This window comes from Anguilla anguilla, chromosome 14 (assembly GCF_013347855.1).
Source record: "Anguilla anguilla isolate fAngAng1 chromosome 14, fAngAng1.pri, whole genome shotgun sequence".
Taxonomy (NCBI): Eukaryota; Metazoa; Chordata; class Actinopteri; order Anguilliformes; family Anguillidae; genus Anguilla; species Anguilla anguilla.
In genome coordinates, this window is record NC_049214.1 from 2,151,169 (window position 1) to 2,165,933 (window position 14,765).

General features: G+C 51.6%; 2 protein-coding genes across 2 annotated transcripts in view; both read left to right on the top strand.

Annotated features, from left to right (window-relative positions):
* Nucleotides 1-1,262: 1,262 nt before the first annotated feature.
* slc12a2 (solute carrier family 12 member 2) lies at nucleotides 1,263-7,015 on the top strand. The gene is made up of 2 exons (XM_035390294.1): nucleotides 1,263-2,397; nucleotides 6,891-7,015. The coding sequence occupies exons 1-2, from the start codon at nucleotides 1,816-1,818 to the stop codon at nucleotides 6,987-6,989; spliced, it is 681 nt and encodes a 226-aa protein (XP_035246185.1). The 5' UTR covers nucleotides 1,263-1,815; the 3' UTR covers nucleotides 6,990-7,015.
* Nucleotides 7,016-8,065: 1,050 nt separating this feature from the next.
* Nucleotides 8,066-14,765, top strand: part of LOC118212974 (solute carrier family 12 member 2-like) — a 9,468-nt gene continuing 2,768 nt past the window's right edge. The window contains exon 1 of the mRNA XM_035391555.1: nucleotides 8,066-8,073. Coding sequence (XP_035247446.1) covers nucleotides 8,066-8,073 — 8 coding nt within the window. The remainder of the gene's footprint in view (nucleotides 8,074-14,765) is intronic.

The window sequence follows — 14,765 nt, forward strand, 5'->3', positions numbered from 1 at the left end:
ATCAATTCTTAAAAATAGACCACAGAAAAACGTGTTGTCACGGCAAAACTTCTGGCAAAGGGACCATTTAACATAGAGACCAGGCTGCAGTTTGAGAGCAGGCAGGGTACTGTGTGTAGAGCTTTGCAATACATATGCTGATTTACCTACATTGTTCTTCACCACCACTTGAGGTTGCTTTTGTTGAGCTTATTATGGGCCCTGTTCATTAAGGGATTGTGGGACGCTCGGAAAAGGGTGAGATTGTTTACACTGTTCACAAACCTCGGAACAGCTTTCAAATGCCCTATAACGCATGAGGGGCTCTGAATTATGGGTAAGCAAAGGGAGCTTTAGAAGCGACTTTCCCTTGATAAACCTTAAATTGTGTGATTAGTTTGAAAAGCTACCTGTGGAAAAAAATATGACTTTCTTAAAATTGAACATTCTCACTCAGCCTTTAGGCCTTATCGTTCTCCTCTGCTTCATAACAGAATTAAATCATGCATGGGCTCTTTACAGTGTTGTTATAAACAACTTCTTGTTTAACAGATAACAACCGTAGTGTCCCCTCAAAGCTTGTATTGACATAAACAGCTCAGCACAGAAAGTTTGATGTGTGTCTGACTGAATGTACTGATTTCCATTGGATATGAGAGTGGAGTCAATGCTCAAGTAAACAAAAGCAAAAAATATATGAATAAAATAAAATAAAAACGAAGCAACAGGTTTTAGGATAGAAAACCACAGAAAACATTGTTTGCATTGACTTCTGCACGATATCAGGTTGCTTTTCAAGATACATGGGCATAAGATTCGTTTTCTTAAATGCTGAAATAAAATTTCAAGTTTAAGAAATATATATAAAAACATCTATTATTTCATCTATTATTTATGTATCTATCTTAATGTATTACACTTATTGCACATACCAGTATGTTCTGTAATTAATTAAACATACAATCATTATGTAATTACAAAATGTGACATATCACTAACAAAGCACTCTGTCAGTATGCCCTAGTATAAGCACGATGTCATTATGCGCTGCATATGACAAAGGTGAAAACGCTCGCGCTCACTGGGCGTCGGCTTTACCCATCATTTGATTGATACGCCCCGCCTCTGAAGAACTCTGTACATCCCTGTTCACATACGTCAAAAACACGCCTCTCCCTTTCACTGCCTCCTAAAAAGCCTGAAATCTCGCGAGTTTATGCCCCGCTGGATCCCACCCCTAAAAGCGATGCCTCGCTGCAGTGTGTGTATATAGCAGACTGAAATCATTGTGAGCCTAGGAGGAGTTGCGGCAAGGTCGGCTGTCAGCATCACTCGGACAAGAAAAGCGCTGGAAAAAAAAGGCGAGACTGCGGACGCTGTGTGCATCGGGTAGCGGTGGACTAAGAGGCCAGCACATCGCGTGTCGTCTCGCGCCTTTTATCTCTGCTGATGAAATTTAGAGGGGAAAGTTAACGCTTTTTTCTTCCCCTCAAAAAATCAGCCAGCCATCCAACCAACCAGCTAGCTTCCTAGCTAGCTACCATTCTCCATTTCTGTCCGCATGTCTGAGGTTGTGCTACCACTGGTAGTTTGAAGGGAGGCTGTGTTGCACCAGCATCCAGACGCTCTGCCGGCGAAGTGAAGAGTGCGAGCTACCGATACTTTTATGTTGGACCGCTTTGATACCGGCTTTGGAATCGCTATACAGATCTGGTTACACGCCAGCGGTGACAGACAAGTGGGTTTCTAGCTAGCTAGTTATTCTTTTTAAAAAACCTGTTCTTAATTATTCATTTGTTATCGCTGCTTGCTTGCTTGCTTGTTAGCTAGCTAGCCATGTCGGTACCGTCGTCGTCCAGTTCTCCCGCCCCGGGAGAGAACCCCCCGTCAGAACAGGAAGGACTGTTGGATGCCGGTTTGAAACCCTTGGGTCCAACACCCAGCCAGAGTAGATTTCAAGTCGATTTGGTGGCCGAGGCAGCTGGCGCATCCGCCGGTGAAGCCAAACCGGCCGACACAGATGCTTCCCCACATGCGGCAGACGAAAAGGCTACTCCCGACCCGGGCAAGGCACCCGAGGGACCGGAGCCGCCGGCAGCTGGTGAGGAAGCGAAAGGAAGATTTCGCGTGGTGAACTTTGTGGACCCCAGCGTGGCCGGGAGTCCCCCGGATGCCGTGCCCGCAGAGGGTTTCCAGAACGGGGACACCGTGATGAGCGAGGGCAGCCTTCATTCTTCGACCGGAGGCCAGCATCACTACCACTACGACACCCACACGAACACCTATTACCTGAGGACGTTTGGCCACAACACCATCGACGCGGTCCCGAACATCGACTTCTATCGGCAGACTGCGGCGCCGCTCGGGGAGAAGCTGATCAGACCCACCCTGTCGGAGCTGCACGACGAGCTGGATAAGGTAAGCGCGCGGTGGCACGGACACGCACACATGGCACAGCGTGGCGCGTGGCGGGGCGCGAGGAGCGGCAGCGGCAGCTGCTGCAGTGGCGCAGCCGGACAGCGCGCATGCCGTGCGGCAGGACGGTGCGATACCAGCTTGTCGGATCGGTGTAATAACTTTGATAATGTCAGCTGTGTGTTGTAGCAAATGTCATGTAACTCGTAAGGGTCACATTGTTTCTCTGTTTTCCACATTGACAACAAAACAAATCGCCTGTAGCCATTATTTTACAGCTGGCTGCATTCTCTAACAAGCTAGAGACATTTGGCTAGTTGGCTGGGGGTTGTCAATGTCCAAATAGCCATCGCTGACAGCGATGTGTGTAAAACGCCCAACCGTGCAAAATACCGACCAAACGGGTTTTAGGTGAAATATCCAAAGCACTTTACAAATATCCCGTAGGTTGTATAGAGAAGCGACTCTCGTTTTAAGTGGCATTTTTGTATGTAGAAATATGTCCTGATTTCGATTACCTAGCAGCTACTCCTACTAGCCTACTACTGCAGTGCTTATAACTTACTACTACATAACGATACTAATAATATTAATAATAATTAAGTGATGATGATAACGATTCATATCAACCATATCTAGTTGCAGTGCTTTCGACTTCGGATTTTCTCTTTTCTGTCATCAAGTTTATTTTCTGTTTCCGTCACGATACTGTTCGCACAGCAGCGAAGGAATGCGTGTTAGCAGTCTGCTCCTCGGGTTGACACGACGCGGCGTCATAGCTTCTACACCAGTAGCCTATGTAACGCTAGCCACCGTGGTTCTGCATGTGTGGCCCGTCCCTTTGTATCGCCAGCGTGCGAGTGTTTTTTCGTGGGAGGAGAGTTCTCCCTCTACAGTTGCCAGCTCTGCAAGGGTAATTAACTTTATTAATGTCAAAGAAACAGAAACGACCTGCTTGCAAGCACAATAACATGTCTTAATCTTTTTTTCAGCCGATTAATTTCGAGGCTTAATCACATTTAGCCTGCTTGTGGAACTGTATTTACCTTCTGGTTTTTAATATCTAAAAAAAACGAGTCTAATGCTAATATAATTGCCCCAGCAGTCCAGCGAAAACGCGTATCAAGTCTTGCGTTGGTCTGCCTCTGATTTATGGTGATGAGGACCATGTAGGTGTATTAATCAGGTGATCTGTTTTTGTTAAACGCAGGTAGAACCAAGAGTCTTGCATCTTTTGTAAGATTTAGATTTTTTTTTTTTTAACCAGACTGTCAAACACTCCTCATCTCATCCTTCCTGCAGACATATTGAAATTAAAAAAGAAAATGCAACATGCAGATGTTTGCAATTTCTTTGCATTGCATTGCAGGCGTTTTACTGATGCTCTTACGCAGAGCGACTTGCACAGCTTACAACACCCTTTCTCTTTAGTTTCTGGAATATTTACTAAATATTTGGAATGATATTTTAGTTTCGACCTCTAAGTACCCTGGGTGTGCTGCTTACGTCGGATCAGCCTTGTTACTTTAGGACCTTGCCCTTGCCTGTTTGGTGAAATTTTGCTGGCCAGTTTCGGTACCAAGAGCGATATCAAGAGTTGTTTCATAGTATACGTGTAATTTGATCAGTTATTCTGAAATGTGCAGGCGGTGAAATCAATATCTTCTCGCCCCCCAAACTCCCACCACAGAGGAACAAACTAAATCGTAGCCCTGAGACATCTGTAGTGATACTGGGGTCCAGTCTGTGACCATTTTAAGGAAAGCCCCCTACTTAAAGATGCTGAAGGTGGGAACGGTGGCGAATATGCAAGTTAGATTTTCACATAGCTGACGATGGCGGGGCGGGGCGGGGTGGGGGTGGGGGTAGGGGGGGTGGGGGGGCGACAGAAGGCCTCGCCGCGCTGACGCCTCGGGAGCCGCGGTGTCTCGGACGCGAGCGATGACGAGGCGTGTGCCCGCCCGTGCCAGCGTGCCCGCCCGTGCCAGCCCAGAGAGGAGAGGAGAGGACTCTCAAGGTTATCCGTCACACCTAGTGAGCCCGTAAACAGCTTTCTTTTCTGTTTGCCTCGTGTTTATTCTGAAATAACTGCACGTTTCCTCTCTTCCGTGAGCGTCCCTGACTTTACCTTCAAGTTTAACGGTCGGCCGGTACCCTGGGGGGGGGGGAGCGGGACATGTACCGTTTCTCATTTAAGATGACATCGGTCTCTCTCTCTCTCTCTCTCTCCACACTTTTTGAGTGATGATGTCGTTGGATGTGGGGCCCCAAACATAACCTCCACACATTCGGTTTGTCCCTGTCAGTGAAAGGAGACCTGGGCCGCAGAATCCGATTAATCTGCCCCCCCCACCCCACCCCCCCTCACCCCCAGGTCTGCCTTAGCCTCTGGTTAATGGATCCTGAGTGAAATGTGAAAATTGGGGTATTGTCAGTGTGACAAAGGGCTGTGCTCTGAGCGCCTCTGAGCTCAGTGTTCAGCAGCGTTCAGCAGCCTAGCGGCGCGCTCGCACCTGGGGCTCCTGTATCCTGCACTGCACCTGTCCCACCTCATAATGATCCTGATGTTTGCAGTGTGGATGGACACAGCCAGTCTGAGCCACTATCCCCCCCGCTCCCTCCGCCAACCCCCCCCCCCCACCGCCCGCCAGACGGTCTCTCTTTGTGCTCTAACTGTGACTGCTCCAGCTTTCAATTCACTTATTTCTTAGATCGTTTAGATTATTATAATTCTTTTTTTTTTTTTTTAAATGGCCCAAGAATAAAAAAATAAAAAAACAAAAAAAAAAGAAAACAGCATTTGCGTGTGGAGCGTCACAGACTCACTGTCAGGAAACCTTTTTAGGGTGAAGCCCGCCGGTCTGGGTTTGGCTCCTGGGTCCCGTTGTCCTCCAGTTTAAGGGTGCACACGTGTGGCGTATGCCTGCACGGCCTCCAATGCCGCGTGGAAACCCGACGCCCGTCTGATGGATTGTCACGGGCCACGTTCGCTGCGGGTGTAAATACAGCCGCCGCCTTTCTCCGTCAGCCTAAACGGTTTTAGCCGTAGTTTCGTATTTTTATTTTATGTTTTTATTTTTTTTTCTCTGCGCTTGACTGCAGTGCTTCCTTCCCTGTCCGCTAACTGATTGCGCAGTCTAGTTAAAATAGCCAGTTCTGCGTTTTTTTTCTTCTTCTGCAGCCTGAGGCCTCTGTGTGTGTGTGTGTGTGCAGGTGTGTGTGTGTGTGTGTGTGCGCTATTCCCTGTCGTATTTGCAGAACCTGGATCAGCGTTTTGTGCCCTTCGGACAGAGCTGAAGAGGTAACGGGTCGTGTTGTCGTCCTACTCGGCCTCTCAAAGTTTAGTTTTTTTTTTTTTTTTTTGAGATGGCATGTCATTTCCTCTGTGTGGCCCCTCCCTCCCTCGCCGGCCCCCCGGGTGATGACAGGTCGGCTCAGCCCGAACGCATCGAGCCCTTTTTAATGAAAAGTAATGAGTTCTGCGGTCGCCGGCCGGTCCCCCCGCTCAAGGTCAGAGCGTAAGCAAGTCGACGAAACCGCTCCAGCGACGCGGAGAAACCCGACCGGCCAAACTTCCACAAAGGCCCAATTCAGAGCCCTGACCCGCCAGGTCTGTCCGTTAGCCTAGCCCATTCAGAGCCCTGACCCGCCAGGTCTGTCCGTTAGCGTAGCCCATTCAGAGCCCTGACCCGCCAGGTCTGTCCGTTAGCCTAGCCCATTCAGAGCCCTGACCCGCCAGGTCTGTCCGTTAGCCTAGCCCCATTCAGAGCCCTGACCCGCCAGGTCTGTCCGTTAGCCTAGCCCCATTCAGAGCCCTGACCCGCCAGGTCTGTCCGTTAGCCTAGCCCCATTCAGAGCTCTGACCCGCCAGGTCTGTCCGTTAGCTTAGCTCCGCGCGCTTCCTGAGGCTACTCTGCTGGCGTCCCGGTCAGCTGTGATTAAGGCTGGGCGATACACCACAACCTGTAATCATCAAATTCAACAACGATCATTAACCACCGTGTTGTGTGGTGCCTTTCTCTCTGTCTTTTTGTCTTTAATTATACCTGATGGAAGTGGTAAACATCCAAACTTTAGGTGCCACATGAAATGCTTCCAGGATATTAAATAAAAATTTTTTAAAAAATGTCACCACTGTTATGTTTTGGGTGTTGATAATATAGCCAATCAGCAGCGAGGTCCATGCGATTGACAAAAACATCACATGATCGCCTGGAAGCTGTACGACCTTGCTGCTGATTGGCTGTCTCACTACAAACCAATAGATATGAGTGGTGATGGGGCTTTTTTTCCCCCCAGAAAGCATTTCACACGGCCTCTGAAGTTTGAAGGTTTACGACCACATCTGGTATCATTAAAGGAAGAAGAAGAAAAGATAGTCGATCGGCCACATGGTGGCGGTGACCGGTATTGCATGCGATGGTTATCTCTGCGGCGGATCGCCGAGCCCTGGAGCGGTTTGGCTGACGTGTTTCTCATGTTCTGATTCCCCTTAGGCTAATAATAAGCGACTCCGTCTGCCCTGGAATGCACATGATCTGGCGATCTTCCCAACCGTTAAACTGACAATGCAGAAGATAATCAAAGATAATTAAAGCCTACTTAGAGGCCCTCAAAGGGCCCTTTCTGGGGGGAAAAAAAAAAAAAACTGGACTGAAGCTGGCTCACCAGCTCGCGTCCTGTCTGTGACACGCTCAAGGTCAGATTGTGAGCGCTTGGCAGGAGTTTGTTTCCCCCCGTTCCTCTGCGTGAAGGTGACTTAGCTTCATGAAACGCGCCGTTATGAAGATATGATATTTTTAATGATATTTTAGTGAGAGTCTCTTGCTATTGGATGGTTTGGCTAGTGATGGTCTCTTGCTATTGGATGGTTTGGCTAGTGATGGTCTCTTGCTATTGGATGGTTTGGCTAGTGATGTTCTCTTGCTATTGGATGGTTTGGCTTGCGGCAGTCTCTTGCTATTGGCTGGTTTGGCTTGCGGCAGTCTCTTGCTATTGGTTGTTTTGGCTAGTGATGGTCTCCTGCTATTGGAAGGTTTGGCTAGGAATGGCCTCTTTCTAGTGGATGGTTTAGCTAGTGAAGTTCGCTTGCCATTGGCTGTACTGCAGCACATGGGACTCTATAGTTCTACCATCCAAGGATGAAAGAGTGAACTGTATGTGCCGTTTCCCTTACTCTGGTTTCCAAGATGCATGTTTCTGGCAGAAATAAATAAGTTTGGCGGTTAAGAGTCATTTGGAGGGTTTAGCTAAGAGGTGGGCAATGATTTCTGTTTCTGGTTCCCATGCCAACCTCTGGCCTTAACTATGTAATTAAGTGCAATTTACACCATCTGACATTTTGGCTACTGTTTCCTGATAAGCACACGAATGGCAATCGGAGGCCTCAAGGTTCCTGTGTCCTTGTCTGTGTGAAATGTTTTGCTGGGCTCTAATCTCTGAGTGAACCAGCGTTTGTGTGCGCAGTGCAGCCGGTTGGCTCGTTCAGCCAGGGTAACTGGAGGAAACGATGACCTGCCCGCACACACTGGTGGGCACTGCCCGCCCCCTGGTTTAGCGGGTGGCGCGTCGCTAACCTCAACCAGCGGCCGCTGAGAATTACTCTCCTTTATAAACGCCAAGGCGGGAAATCGGAGGCTGGCGATTCCCGTTCGGCCTGGCGTGCGGTGGCATGGCGAGGTGGGCGAACGCGCTGCAGCGTGCGGTACTGACCCGCTGGGGGGGTGGGGTGGGGCGGGGCACATTTACTCACCGCGCTGCGGCGGGTTGCGCTGAATTATTGATGTCCCCCCCCCCCCTCCCGGGACCGCGTGGGCTGCTAAGTGCCCTGAGCTGGAAGATTTTTAAAAACCCCACTTCCTGTTCTCCCTCCGTCCTGACCAAATCTTCCACCCGCCACCCCCCCTGACTCTGTCCCTCATCGAATCTCCCGCACCCCCCCAACCCCCCCCCCCGTCCCGCCCGTCGCTTCCTTTGTGTTATTTTTAAAAATGCATGAGCCCGTTCAGCGCCGGCAGAATGATCCTCCCCGTGTGAGTCCATGCGTGCCGCAGCAGTGCAGTGAGGCCGTGCGGTTTGGGGTGGGGGGGTCTGGGGGGGTCATTGTGCGTGCGGTTTGGGGTGGGGGGGTCTGGGGGGGGGGGGGGGTCTGGTGGAGTGGAACGCTCGGCTCCACCCGGTCGACAGGTGGGCCAGCTGCACCCTTTGTGTAGCCCGTGCCCTCCGCCGTCTCCATAGCGATGCCAGTCCCGTGGGTGGGGCTGGGTGAGTGTGCACATTGCCAGCCGGTGGGCCCTTCTGCACATGCCCGTTACAGCTCCTTTTAGTCCAGGTAAGCGTGGCGTAGACGATTAACCGACAGCAATTAATAAGTTACGGAGGCGTTAGCAGGTGAGGCGTTAGCAGGTGAGGCGTTAGCAGGTGAGGCGTTAGCAGGTGAGGCGTTAGCAGGTGAGGCGTTAGCAGGTGAGGTGTTTGCAGGTGAGGTGTTTGCAGGTGAGGCGTTAGCAGGTGAGGCGTTAGCAGGTGAGGCGTTAGCAGGTGAGGCGTTAGCAGGTGAGGCGTTTGCAGGTGAGGCGTTTGCAGGTGAGGCGTTTGCAGGTGAGGCGTTTACAGGTGAGGTATTTGCAGGTGAGGTATTTGCAGGTGTGCTTCCTGCTGCAGCAGCGATGGCCCGCTCACCCCTCTGGGCCCGGAGCTGAACTGTGGGAACATAATCTGCTCTTTAAACAAACAAACGGCGGCGGATTAAAGTGTGAATATTTAATGTGCTTAATCTTCATTGTGTAGGGGGCGGAGCCTGCTCAGCATCTTGTGGCGCTCTTGCGTGTGTGTGTGCGCATGCGTGCAGGTGTGTGTGTGTGTGTGTTTCCGGCTCAGTGCGCTGATGTCGCGATGCTAAACTGGTCCTGTACATTTCGTTCTCTGTCATGGCGACGGCTCTACGCTGTGCGCACCAAAGCGCTCTCAGCCGCTCCTCGTCCCGCGGGGGTGGGGGGTGGGGGGGTGGGGGGTGGGGGTGGGGGAGGGGTGGGGGAGGGGTGGGGAGTAAGTGCGCAAAGGACCATGAAGTGATCTAGGAAGCCCTGAGTGGCAGTTTAGAGAACGCCGGCCCTGCTGTGATTGGACTGAAGAGGCCCATCGATCGGCTGATGAGCCCATAAGACCGCGTCCTGACAGGAAGTTGTGCCCTGTCCCGCCCCCTGTCCCAGCTCCTGTCCCGCCCCCTGTCCGCACGTCTCCTCTCTCCTCTCCGCACGCTTTCTCTCTCCTCCTCTCCGCACGCTTCCTCTCTCCTCCTCTCCGCACGCTCCCTCTCTCCTCCTCTCCGCACGCTCCCTCTCTCCTCCTCTCCACACGCTCCCTCTCTCCTCCTCTCCACACGCTCCCTCTCTCCTCCTCTCCGCACGCTCCCTCTCTCCTCCCTCTCTCCTCCTCTCCGCACGCTTCCTCTCTCCTCCTCTCCTCCCTCTCTCCTCCTCTCCGCACGCTTCCTCTCTCCTCTCTCCTCCTCTCTCCTCCTCTCTCCTCCCTCTCTCCTCCTCTCCGCACGCTTCCTGTCGCTGATCCCGGCTGGGGTGCGGTGGGATTCCTGGGATATCGGCGCTGTCACTCAAACCAGCGCGGCGACGAGGCCGTCTGGTGACTGTCATCACCCCCCCCCCCCCCCCCCCGGCCCCCCTTCCCCCAGACATTTCGGGAGGGGGCGAGGGTGTAGTAAATAATCAGTAATGCAGTGTGAGGGGGGGTGGGGGGTGTTGTATGGAGTGCGAGTCATGCTGCTCGGTTAATCTGCTACCTGCGGGTGTGATGAAGACAATTAATCCCCCCCACCCCAAACCCGCCCCCCTCCCTCCCTTTTCATGCACACCCAACCCCGTCAGTGTCACAGATGATTTCCTCCTCTGTTCCACGCACAAAGGCCCCGGATCAGCCTGCTCAACCACGGTCCCATCCCCGAAAAACGCTGTAACTGATCTCCGGTCACAGATCCGCCCCCCTGGAGGTGCACCTAAAATTAGAGGCGGTAGCGAACCTTCACCCCAATGCTGCTTTTCAGGTGTTCTGTTTCCAGCAGACCCTCTGCGGCTACTTTTCCCCCCCTCCCTCTCAGTAGAGTGGAGCTTGCAAACCCCTTCCATTTCCTTCTGTCTGAACATTTACCCATTTTACCCATGATGCTCTGTTGCACTCGGTGTGTATCTTACATTCGGCCGCAGGGAACCATAGAAACGGCGGTAAAGGAGGTTCCTCCTCCTGAAGACTGCCGGAATCGCCCCAGTCAGACACTTCAGCTGCAAGGGATGCGTTGAGCCTCGTTCACAAAACTCGTCTTAAATTAGTCTTACTTTTGATCTTAAAAATGTTCCTACGAAAAAATTATGAGATTCATGGCGCATGAGACGTGTAGACCTGTGTTTGTGTGCGTATCCCAGGTGGATGAGGTGATGAGTGCTGACTGTTTGTGAAGTTTATGGGCAAACCTGTTTGTGTGATTTGCATAAGGAAACGGCCACGAGCAGATACAGGCAAGATAATAATGGTGAATCCTGAGATGTTTTTGGAAACGTTCCTGCACACAGTTCAGTCAGATGTGTTCGTACCCGTGTCTCCTGAATGGGGCCCATTAGGCCTTTAGTTGTTTTTATCGCAGTGAATGCTTCCATTGGTCTTTCCGGAAGACCAGATTGTGTTTCAGATGTGAGAGTGTTTGAATAGGCCTGTGCTTTTCTAATCTTTATGATAAGCCCGATGCTGTTAGCTGTGACTCTTTCCTCAGACTGATATCTTTGACCTTTTGAGTGTAAACACGGTGCAAAGGCGCTGAAGTAGGCAACCTCGAAACTCCATCCCAAAACGCGACCTGTGGACACTCGTTAATTATGAGTGAATTCCGTTCTGCTCTTGTTCCTCTTGGCTTGTACACGCGGGTCAGGTGCGCAGAGTCTAGGGTCAGGTGCGCAGAGTCTAGGGTCAGGTGCGCAGAGTCTAGGGTCAGGTGCGCAGAGTCTAGGGTCAGGTGCGCAGAGTCTAGGGTCAGGTGCGCAGAGTCCAGGGTCAGGTGCGCAGAGTCTAAGCTCGGTCTTTTTGAGCCAGCCACACAGATCGCCCTTCCGGTTCTCATGCCACTGGGGGCTCTCTCTAATTGAACGTAATCTTGTTGCTTTAAATCAAACAGACCCAGTAATTGTTACCAGTCTAAACGATGCCATAAAGACAGGGCCTGGTTTTACCGTCTGACATTGGTACGCATTCATGGGCAAAATGGCGTTTCGCTCGATGAGAAAACTACGGGTTTTTGTTTTGGAACTCTTTCATTCTCAAACGTTCTTCCCCACACGGCTGAGGTGCTTCGGTTGCGTGCGGTGCGCTGTCTAGACTAAGGCGGGTTGCCAAACAGGAAGCCACATGAAAGGACCGCGTGGTGCGGGAGAAGTGAGCGTCGTAGTGAGAGGGTGAGCGGGTGAGAGGGTGAACAGGTGCAGAAGATCCTCCCAAAGCGCCGCGGTCTTTGTACCCTGGTAACCACCGGCAACGTCCCTGGGGTCACGAGCCCTGGGGAAGCATCCCGTTTGAAAAGAACGTGTGTGTGTGTGTGTGTGTGTGTATGCGTGTGTTAGTGCAAGTGTGTGCTGCGGTGTATGAGTGTGTGCTGCGGTGTATGAGTGTGTGTGTGACGTGTGTTAGTGTGTGTTAGTGTGAGTGTGTGCTGCGGTGTGTGTGTGTGTGTGTATGCGTGTGTTAGTGTGTGTTAGTGTGAGTGTGCGTGTATGCGTGTGTTAGTGTGTGTGTATGCGTGTGTTAGTGTGAGTGTGTGCTGCGGTGTGTGAGTGTGTGTGTGACGTGTGTTAGTGTGAGTGTGTGCTGCGGTGCGTGTGTAACAGGAAGTGTCTCCTCTGCGCTGCGGACTCTGTGGCTCCCCCGGCTTCGCGTGGCTCTGTGTTTATGTTCCTGCCGGCCGTGCGTAGGCTCTGCACACGGCACGCCACGCCACGCCAGGAACAGGAAGTGAGCCGGCCCCCAGGGCTCCAGCTGTAAACAGTGCGTTTGGCGGGGGGCTGGGGGGGTGGGGGGCTGGAGGGCTGGGGGGGGGTCGTGTGTGTGTACAGCAGGCTGGAGACGTGAGCCTGCTGCCGGCACAATATTTATATGAACCGTTAGACAGCACATCCCACTGTGTGTGTGTGTGTGTGTGTGTGTGTGTGTGTGAGACAGAGAGAGTGTGAGAGTCAGTGTTTGTGCGAGTGCGAGTGCGAGTGTGTGTGTGTGTGTGTGTGTGTGCGTGCGTGAGTGTGTGTGTGTGTGTGTGTGTGTGTGAGTGAGACAGAGAGTGTGAGAGTTAGTGTTTGTGCGAGTGTGTGTGTGTGTGTGTGTGTGAGAGAGAGAGAGAGAGAGAGAGTGTGAGAGTCAGTGTTTGTGCGAGTGTGTGTGTGTGTGTGTGTGTGTGTGTGCGGTGTGTGTGCGTGCGGTGCGTTCTCTTACGCTGTACCCCACGGCTCCCCCGGGTGCGATGGCGACCCTCGTTGCCCCCGGCGATGTCCCCCCGCGTCGTCCTGGGAACGGCCGCTGTTGTTTCAGGCCCGATAAAATAAACCCACTTTGTTTTGATCTGTTTTTCCTCACAGTAGTCGAACATTTCACTGAATTTTTCTCCTTTTGGGTAAATATTGCTCACTGGGGGGGAACAGGGGTTGAACAGGGGGGGGAACAAAACAAAAAAAAAAAATTGACAGAATTTAGGCTTGCAGATTCATTTATGATGAATTTGAGAACACAAATTTATTTAAAAAATCATCTGTTGATGAACAACAAGAATTATAAATGTATTAATTTACGTGTACTCACAGTTGACTTCCCTGGCTGGGTTCTTGTATCCCGGCCTGAATGCTTGATACGTCCTTTCAAGCGCTTTTTCTGGGGTCCTGCGTTTCGGTTAGCTGTTCTAGGCCTTCTCTAAGCAGGGGCTGTAGCACAAAGATAATGGAGTTATCCTGTTAACTGCGGCAAGTAAGACTCCGAACGACTCTTTTTACTTCAGTCCATGTTCCGGATTTGGGAGGGTTTCCGGGTTTTACTCAGCGCAGTTATCCAGCTAACTCAGCAATCCTGCTTCCTGAAACAGGCCCCAGAGTCCTGGGTGGCTCTGTCGGAGGAGCCCTGAGGGTGCTGGGAGTTGTAGTTCTCAGGTAGCGGTGGGCAGTGGTGGCGAGGCCTACAGACAGGGCCGTGTGTCTGAACGTTGTGTGCAGTCGACCGAGCGACCTGAAATACGAGAGGGATGGAAATATGGCGTTCGGCTGTTTACCTACAACAAGACCAAGCCGTTGGTAACTAATTTCACTATCAAAATGCCACGGTTTTGCTTATCTAACTATCCAAACACCTTTGTTGCTACTAGAACCCATCGAGTTACTACAGAGTGAAGGCAGGATAAAGTCTTGATGAGGAGCCTGATGATTATTTTGTACGTCGCTTTGGATAAAAACGTCTCCCAAATGAATGTCATTTTATTGGAGTTTGGAGGGATTACATTCTGAAATGTGTGGCTGGAAGCTGGTTGTGTGCGGGTGGGATAGGGGCCTTAGGGTCTCAGCGGGATCTTGTGGCAGTTTTTTGGGGTGTCCCGGCGGGGGCTGTGGGCGGGGCTGTCGGGCCGGGGTGCTGATGGGGCTGAATCTGCCGGCCTGGCGTTTCTGACGGCTTTTTTTTTGCCTTTTGAATCGTTCTGAATTACGGGTTTCGATCGCGGCGTTTGTGTCGCCGCCGACGACCGCCCCAACCGGGGCTCCCGGGAACAAAGGGGGGGCTTTGTTGCTAAGAGAGGAAACCCCCCCCCCCCCCCCCCCCATCGGCGGACAGATCGGCCCATCTCGAGTGACACCGTCCCCATTAACAGGGGGGTTGGGGGGGGGAGAGAAAGGGGAGCGTTTGTTTTTGTGGAGGTTGGATGCGCGTAATGAATTTACTGACAGGACGCTGAGCTCATAAACCCGTCGGGTCCATTCCGATTGGCCCGTGAGAGGAGAGATAACCGCGTCTCTGTGGACGGGCACCCAGCTCGGATTCCACCTCCTGCTGACGCTCACACTGCGTGTGCTGGGATGGGGGAATGGGAGGCATGCTAAAGACTCCCCAAGTAACAAAAACAACCAGTGTATGACCAAAGATTATGATCTGTTCGCTGTGCACTGGTATGTAAAAAGCAGATGTTGGAAGATGTGAAATGGAAAGATGTGAAATGGAAAGATGTGAAATGGAGATCATGCCTGATGGTAGTGATTGTATTTGTGTATACGGGCGTTTCCTTTTGCCTCTGGTTGTGTAAGGTTGTGTAACGTTGTGTAATGAAATGAGAGGGGAATGCCTGTGTC